At 53.1% G+C, this 8691-nt stretch overlaps 2 protein-coding genes across 2 annotated transcripts; one reads left to right on the forward strand and one right to left on the reverse strand.

The window, feature by feature from the left end:
• Positions 1-826: 826 nt before the first annotated feature.
• EV422DRAFT_563152 (ras guanine nucleotide exchange factor domain-containing protein) lies at positions 827-4797 on the forward strand (the record flags this gene model as incomplete). Its single annotated transcript, XM_053072031.1, has 5 exons — positions 827-1039; positions 1120-3954; positions 4038-4127; positions 4208-4680; positions 4749-4797. The coding sequence occupies 5 exons, from the start codon at positions 827-829 to the stop codon at positions 4795-4797; spliced, it is 3660 nt and encodes a 1219-aa protein (XP_052930319.1).
• Positions 4798-5861: 1064 nt separating this feature from the next.
• Positions 5862-7059, reverse strand: EV422DRAFT_593869 (uncharacterized protein; the record flags this gene model as incomplete). Its single annotated transcript, XM_053073574.1, has 2 exons — positions 5862-6512; positions 6743-7059. Coding segments are annotated over 2 exons (684 nt in total), but the record flags the coding sequence as incomplete, so codon positions are not given.
• Between the last annotated feature and the right edge of the window lie 1632 nt (positions 7060-8691).

Raw genomic sequence — 8691 nt, forward strand, 5'->3', positions numbered from 1 at the left:
CTCCTTGCTCACGACCTCGATCGCCGGTCGCCTTCCCCCGGTCAGCGAGATGCGAAGCTACTCGCTATATCTTTACAGCATCCGGAGGCAAACTTCGGCATTAGTTTTTTGCAGAACGTGGGAAAAAAACTGACAGGTTGCAACACGGGTCATGAAGGGATCCCGGGCAATTGGGTTGTAGAGGTAATATCCAGTGCCATTAGCGGGAAGTTGACCTTAATCTTAACTCCTCTTAAGCATATATGATGCTAATTAATATTGCGCGATTGGATCTTTTTGGCAATGGCAAGAAAGGCAGGCGTGTCGAACCATTTGATTAGGGCGTTGTTAAAGAAAGGGCATCTAGTGACAACAAGGAGATCGGCCAAGATTGGGAACCAACGCCCCATTCGCGCACAACACAACTTGCACAACCACCCAATTCAGGGCTCAATAAACGCAGGGCAAGCCGCAAACCTCAATAGGACGAACGGACGTCTTCCCCTCAGGCAATAACACCACTCGCTGCACGCTTTGGTTTTTACTCAGCCGTCGCCCAGAACAGGGAGGAAAGTGTTCCAAAGGGGCATTAGAAGTGTGAAGTGGCTCTTCATACACCGACTTCGAAATTCGGGCGACTCCTACTTTCGCTCAGCCGCAAGTCTCCTCTGGACCATTCGAGAGAGTTCAGCCACGGAAGAACGCACAGTGTGGCCTCCAAAATCGAACAGCTGCCCAAAAGGCGCTTGAGAGCTAGTGGGGGGTGGAATATTGATCAGGGGCGAGCTTCAGTTCGGACGGTCGATAGGAATTAAGTTTTCCAACGGAGCGCCGATTGTTTCTTACAATGGCGATAAAGGTAGTCCGTGCACTGTACGACTATGCTGGGTCGGAAGACTCTGGGCTCTCCTTCAGAAAGGGAGATATTATTCAGGTGCTTACACAACTGGACAGCGGATGGTGGGATGGTCTGCTTTATGGCGAACGTGGCTGGTTCCCTTCGAATTACGTGGGTGAACCAGAGACGTTGAAAGATGCACCAACAGCCGATCAAGTTCAGGTGAGGAATCGAAGGACGGCGTCTTTCATAAACCTACACGTTTGGCTCGACATGTACTCAATTCTGGGCTATGCATATAGGGTAGCGTATGGGTTCGGCAGATTGGACACCTGGGAAACATCTACTATTTTAACCGCGATACTGGAGCAACCACACAAGATACGCCCACTACATTTGCACCGGCGACCGAGTCGAATGGAAACGCTGCTGACTACTTTGGCGCGGCGACCAACGCCTTGGATCTTCCGCCTGGCTGGATTGTGTACGATGCAGAGGCTGGGGGCCCGATGTACTACAATCACTACACAAAGGAGACTCGATGGACTCGTCCTGAAACCGAGGGTGACCTAGCGCCGGACTCGGCGACTACTCGGTCATCTGTCCCTTCGTCTCCCGGTGGTCTGCTCACCCCTACATCATCGCGCGGCAGCTTCTCCTTCTCTCGTCAATCCTCTATCCTCTCGCGGTCAGATCAGTCCTCGTCTCGGCCGTCCACCGCCTCAACATCACCGACCAGTACCACTGCCAATCGGGCATCACAAGGCCTTCCACCCAACTGGGGAATGAAAGTGACGCTCGAACGACGCCCATATTATTACAATATGGTGACCGATGAGACGACCTGGACATTGGAAGATATTGACACGGAGACGGGCAACCTGGTCCCGTCGCCGCAACGCAAACCGAGCAACGCGTCTGTTAACTCAGAGAGATCTTCCATGGGAAGCCATTCTTCAATCTTGAACATGCTACCGCCAATATTACCGACCGACGAAGCCGTCAGCTCACCTAACCTGACATGGGCAAAGCTGGCCAACGACATCATCTCTCGCATCCATCAACTCAACCAGTACGCAAAACATGGCAAAAAGGAAGGCTTCGTGTCTCAGTCGTCTCTTATCGTCGAGTCGATTCGCATCATGCTCTACGCATCGGGCACAGCACGGAAGGACGCTCCTTCTGTCGCCTCGCACAAGATGGTCAAAGTCCATCATAGGCAGATCATGAGCTCGCTCTCAAAACTGGTCCTGCATGCGAAAGAAGCGTCTGGTGTGTGGCCACCACCAGACTCGGTTGTGAGCTTACAACAAGCAACCAATGAAGTACTGGTTTCCGTACGCCAATTTGTCGCGGCTGCGCAAGAGGCTGGTGTCGAGGTGCAACCACTGACCAATGGCGAGGCTGCTGCAATACATTCGTCGGGAAGCTCGTCAAATACCGCTCCGCCGCCGTCAGTTACCGACGGCGAACTTGGCCCAGGTCTTGGGCAGCTCGCCTCCAATCAAAGCCGTGACAGCATGGGTTCCGATACCGGCCTGGCAGCTGTCGCTGAGCAGCAGCTTCTGACTCAACAAACGAACCCCGAGCTTGTAACATGTCTGGAGAACTATACCCGATCGATCTTCAAAATGCTCACCGAGGTTGCGAGGCACGTACGTCAAGGAAGCATCGAAACGGCAACCATCATCAAGCAGGTTAAGGTCACCGTCATGGAAGTTGGTAACCTGCTTGCGTTGGTGGATGAAATCCCATTGGACTCGGTCTCTGAGGACCTTACGTTGGAGTTCAAGGTCAATCGCCTGAATCTGTACAACTCGGTCACCGGCCTGGTCACTGCCACGCAAGTCAGCACGCAGCCTTTGGCGCCGATCAATGCCATGGAACAGGTTCTGCTGTCTGCCGGTCTTCTCGAGAAGGCCGTCAAGGACATGCTGATTTCCACCAAGTTCCTGGTGGCCGAGCGTGAGAACGCTGAGCAAGCGAGTCTGGTGCAGTACATCGACAAGTTCACGCGGCATCGTACCTCCTCGGCCTCCTCCAACGACGGGAACGGTTCTCTTCAACCGAGACGCGCAATGAGCTTGTCCATCTTGAACAACGCCATACCCGAGGACGGCTCGCCAATCCCTGCACAAGGGTCCGAGTCCGCCCCGAGCACCCCTCTCCCCATTGACGAAAGCGGAGAACCCGGAAGGTCGTTCTTCGCCCGATCTGCGTCCACACCTCTCATTCCTGTCCATCAGATGTCACCGGCAAGATCAACTCGGGCCCACGGGGTCACGAGCGACCGCGCCAGCAAGAGCAGCGACTCCAGCGACGGCGGCCTTCACTTCATGAACCAGAACCGGGTATCCTTGCACAGCGACCCCAACATGGGCTCCGCACAAGGCTCGCGCGCGTCTGTACATTCGGGTAAGACCGAAGACCCGGCAAAGCCTTGGTTCCTGCAATACGACTACAGCGAGCGCGACGTCTCCTTCAGCCCCGACGGCAAACTCCGCGGTGCTACGCTGGACGCCCTCATCGAGCGGCTAACCCTGCACGACGGGCTGGACCCCGAAGTCCTGAGCACCTTCCTGCTCACCTACCGCTCATTCACCGATTCCGTCACCTTCATCCAGTTGCTGAAGCGGCGGTTCAGCATGGAAGCACCCTCCGAGCTGACCGTCCCCGAGCGCGACCTATGGCTTGAAAAGAAACGCACACCCATCCGCATCCGTGTCTTCAACGTCGCTAGGAACTGGATCGACAACCATGCTAGTTTCGAGGACCCTGTTGATCGTCAAGCGATGGTGGAGCTGAAGCAGTTTGCGCAGACGGATGTGATGCCGTTTATGGAAGCTGCGGGCAAGCAGTTGATCAAGTCTATTGAGAAGAAGGAGAGTGGGGAATCGAGCGCGAGGCGGATGATTCTCAACCCCAATAGGGAGTACCCCGTCCCTGTCGTTCCGCGCAACTTGAAGAAGATCAAGTTCCTGGATTTGGATGCTACCGAAGTTGCGAGGCAGTTGACGATTATGGAGGCGAAGCAGTATAATAAGCTTGAGCCGGGAGAGTTCCTCAATAGGGCTTGGAGCGAGAAGGATGGGAATGCTGCCGTCAATGTCAAAGCCCTCATCAACATGTCCAATCAGGTAAGCAAAGCAAATGCTCTGATCTGGAGATGCGGATCATCTTTGAGCTGCTACTGATTATCTTTTCCTTCCGTTCGTTATAGATTACGGGTTGGGTCGCTGCGACTATCCTGAGCGAGAAGGACCTGAAGAAGCGGGCTGCAATTTTCAAGCAATTCATTCTTGTTGCTGACGTGAGTTCCGTTACATTACTGGAAGACATGTCGCGCATAGCAGGTTACTGAACACACCTCCTACCTTCCCCATCACGCAGCGATGCCGTGCCCTGAACAACTTCAACACACTTATGTCGATCCTAGCCGGCCTCAACTCCGCCCCCGTCCACCGCCTCAACCGCACCCGCGAGCTCCTCTCCGCCCGCATCCGCAACATGTTCGAAGCCCTCCGCGCCACCATGACCCCCCTCAAGAATTTCTCCGCCTACCGCGAAACCCTGCACTCCGTCAACCCTCCCTGCGTGCCTTTCCTCGGGTTCTACCTCACCGACCTGACCTTCATCGAGGACGGCAACTCGGACATGTTGCGCGACCATAATGCGCACCTGATCAATTTCTTCAAGCGGATGAAGACCGCCGGGGTTATTCAGGAGATTCAGCAGTATCAGAATGCGCCGTATGTGTTGATGCCTGTGCCGGAGCTGCAGACGTGGTTGAGGAGCAACATGATGGTGGAGGTTGATGACTCGGATCTTTATGATAAGAGTTTGGTCTTGGAGCCGAGGGAAAGGTGAGATTTGAATGCCAGCAGTGGTTCATTTTCGGTACTGGGGGCTAACCGGATTCTTGCTTTCTTAGACCCGATGAGATCATCGCCAGGAAATTGCTGGAAAACGGACTCATGTAAACGAGACCCAAATCTCTCGTTTCTTTCCTTATCACGACACCGAAGGGACATCGCGGACCCAAGCCGGCCCCGTATACTATTGGACTCCTTTTCTCTCAGACTTTTTTCACCCGAACGGCGTAACATTCTTCATTCCCTCTTTCGGCGTTGGACCATTGCCACATTGGCACACACCCATACTCCTCTCTCCCCAAGAGGTGCATGGTAGCTCTTTACATAGAACCCGCCCGTCTCACCATAATTTCATCACATAGAAACGCACGTGTACCTTCTCACATAGCCCCGCTTCCCTGCACACATGTAGATATATTAGAGGCCCCCTTTCTTTCCTTTACCACCCTTCTTTTGTTATGATTGGACTTGTTCCTGCACTTCATCGTCGGAGGTGGATTCAAGTTAACTTGACCTCTGTCGTATCGTTGTAATGTAACTTGAGTGGTTTGAGACATAATTAGATGATTTGATGCGTATCTGCTTTCCGTGTGTCGTGGGTTGGTGGTACAGCTGGGTGTGAGCCATCTCAAGGTCAGGAGGTGCGCATCAAAGGGTATTAGGACAAATGAGGGAGAGAAAAAAAATGGAAACCAAAACGGCCAACGGTTACGGTTTCGACTTGACGGCGGGTCGTGTGATGATGCCCTTTCAAAATTGAGGTCACGTCGGGGTTCAATTGACGGCGACGCGTTTTGGTTAGTTTTGCGCAGTGCGTGCCAACTGTGGATTTGGGTCCATGATTCGCCGCTCGCTTGATCATACCCCGGGGGCCCGGCTCTAGATATAGACGCCGCATAGCGGATTTCGGAGGATCCTCTCCGCGGGGAGTCGAGACTCGGACGACGGTTTTCTGAGGCCTCCTCCGACGAGCCGATGCCACCAACGCTCGAGATGTCGGAGTTGGGCGGAAGTGCAAACGTAAGCCAGTGTCGGTGGTGGTGTTTGATGTTCGCGGGAGTTTTGGGAGTTGCGCATACTAACATCTGCTCGGAGTGTCGTTGGAATGCGAGAAAGGAGCTGTGCAATTTGTCTGCGACTGCAACTGGGCCACACCTTTTGGCAAGCCCTTGGATATTTCGAGAAGAACAGTCTACGTAGAAGTGAATGTAGCTGTTCAAAGTGCTAACACTTCCAAAAGGAAAAATGACCTGTCAGTCTCAACGCCTCTGCCCCATCGACCGCATATCGTTGGAGACAGCGACACCCTGCAAGTTGAACTTCGTAGCAGATCCAAAATGCAAGGTATGTACGTATTTACAGCGGAACCGATGAATTCTATATATACATAGGCGCACGGAAGTCTCGCCCAACCACCTCCACTCCAACCCGCACACCCCCATCAAATCCGAACCCGTCACCGAAACTCAATCACAAAAAACGTCGCGGTCCCACATCTCGACCTCGCAACAAATCGCAGCGGCTGCCCATTCAAATACCGCGACGCGTCAATGGAGAATCCGGGGAGGCAAATCTCAGATGTGGATGGGTCGAAGTAGCGGTTGTAGAAGTCGAAGGTGTAGGTTTTTGTGGGGTGGAAGGTGAAGTTTTGACGGGCGGGGAGAGGGAGGAAGTGTTTCTGTGGGAGTTTGAGGGGTGGCTCAGATTCCAGAAATAGCAGACTGGAAAGTGGAGAGGCAATGCTTACCCGACGCTCAGATGTGGTGAGTGGTTTTCCACTACTCGAAAGTAGCTCGGAGGATTCTCTGACTTGGGATGTTACCCTTTGCTTGTGGGCGATGCCGGAACCATCTCGCGAGAGATCTACGGCTGAATCGCCACTTCCGAGCAAGGTCGGTTCTTTCAAGAACGCGGATGCATCGATCGAGTCTTTTGAAACGCTTGGATCGTTTTGTCGCACATTTAACGCATTCATCGCTGGCAAATAGTGACACTGTCAGACATCAATGTCGTTCATCACGGAGTCTGCAAAAACAGGAATTACTCACAACACAACATCGGACTCAACGCCACCGGCCTCTCCCCCCTCAAAGCAACCTCCAACCCCGGATCAATCACCTTCGCAAGCCCCACCGCCAGATCCGCGCCAAACGGCAACTTTATCGGCTTCTCCAACTCGATCCCAAACATCACCTCGTCGCCTGTCCATTCGCGTGCGAACTGGCCCTGGATCTGGAAACTGAACATCCGCCGTGTCCCGGTGAAGTAGGCATCGCCGTCGGATTTGATGGTGGGGTTGGAACTGGTTTCTTGTGCGCGTTTGACCCTGACGGTGACGTGGCCGTGGAAGTGCGGGGAGGTGATGGGGTGAGTTGTGCCGGGTTCGGTTGGAAGGAGGGATTGTGAGAATGCGCCTGTTAGGAGTTGGATGGATTTGGGTGCCATTCTGATAGAATGAGTATGAACAGCTAGATCTAGAGATTGTAGGAGGCGAGGCGTTCGGAAGGTGAATATGATGGAATCGAAGAACTAATTGTTGGTACTGCGCGCATAAGGGTTGTCAACAACGCCAGAATTCCAGAACTTCCCCCCAGCAATGCTTGCATCAGGCACAGCGTTAATATCAGGTAAGAAATCAACGCCAAGACAGATGCTGCGAAATGCGTGTATTGCTTCGAAAGCCATGCCCCATCCTCACGGCGAGACGGAGCTTGCAAACGTAAAGCGCACAGCAACAGAAACAATTACCGCCGAGCCAATAATTGTATCTGAGAACATTCTGTCCAAAAAAAAACCTTTTCAAAGGAGCCTCAAACACTTTCCCCCCCGTTCTTCAAATTGACCGTCTGAAACGGACGCGCGGGGGAGCCCCCGCCACCCAGGAGTTATTGGGGGAGAACCGCACCCCGTCCGAAACGGTATCAGACGGACATGAGCATGGCCATGCCTCCCTGACATTACAATTCCTCAATTTCAATTTCAGAGCTCAGACTTGGAACAACTTTTTTTTTCTGCCAGGAAAGCACAGTCGGAGTTGACTTCTCGGTGTCGAATTCAGTCCCTGCCAGTCGACGTCCCATACATGCGGTACGACGTCACAGCGGTCAGATCTGGGGTGCGCGGGGTGCGCGTCAGGGGGTAACATGTAACACAGCGTTTGGTTACAACACCGCGTCCCGCTTCAGCTATTTAATTAGTTACTACTATACCACAAGCGGTGTCGATAAGAAAGAAGACGCGAGAAACAACACGCAATATCGAACTCCGAGTCTGCATCGAACCGCGGCCGCATTCCCAGAACAGTGCGTATTGGCGGCGGAGAGCCAATGATGGACTCCGGTACAACCTGTTTACCCATCGATATGGCCAAATCCCTATCCGAGGACCCGGCGTTGCGCTGAGGTGTTGATGTCTGTGACCAATGTCTCCAACTTATTGAATGACTGTACGGGTCCGTAATCAAACGATACCAAACGATTATGGAGGTTGATAAGGATTGTCGGGCTTTGATTGGCAGTTCGCCGTCCAACTTGAACGCGCTGGCGATGTCCATCTGGCCGTTGGTGGTGAACAGACATGCAACTGTTCCTTCACGACATGCAAACAGTTACGGAATGGTTACGTTACAATTGGCGTCGAAGGATAATCTCTTTCAACGTCGATTTCGTTTGTCGCCCTTTGACGCGGGGTTACACCAACGCATCTCAATGGTCCAGCATCGAACCCCGGACCTTTCCTTTCTCCAGTTCGGTTAAAGTCCTTAAGAGCGACACTTAACATGCGGTAAGGTTCGTCTCTTTCTAATCCAAAGATGCAGGGATGCGGGGGTGTTGCAGACGTGCCAGTAAGCAACAGCTTGGAGAATATGCGAATTGTTGCCATGAATAGCATCAAAGGGGGGCCTCGCTGCCGGTCCTGGGATAAATAAGCGAGCAGACTTGGCGGTCTAAACAGGGGAGGGGAAGAATGAGCTTCATGGGGATGTTTGGGAGTCGATAGTTA

This window comes from Fimicolochytrium jonesii, assembly GCF_025526975.1.
Source record: "Fimicolochytrium jonesii strain JEL569 chromosome Unknown EV422scaffold_1, whole genome shotgun sequence".
Classification (NCBI taxonomy): domain Eukaryota; kingdom Fungi; phylum Chytridiomycota; class Chytridiomycetes; order Spizellomycetales; family Powellomycetaceae; genus Fimicolochytrium; species Fimicolochytrium jonesii.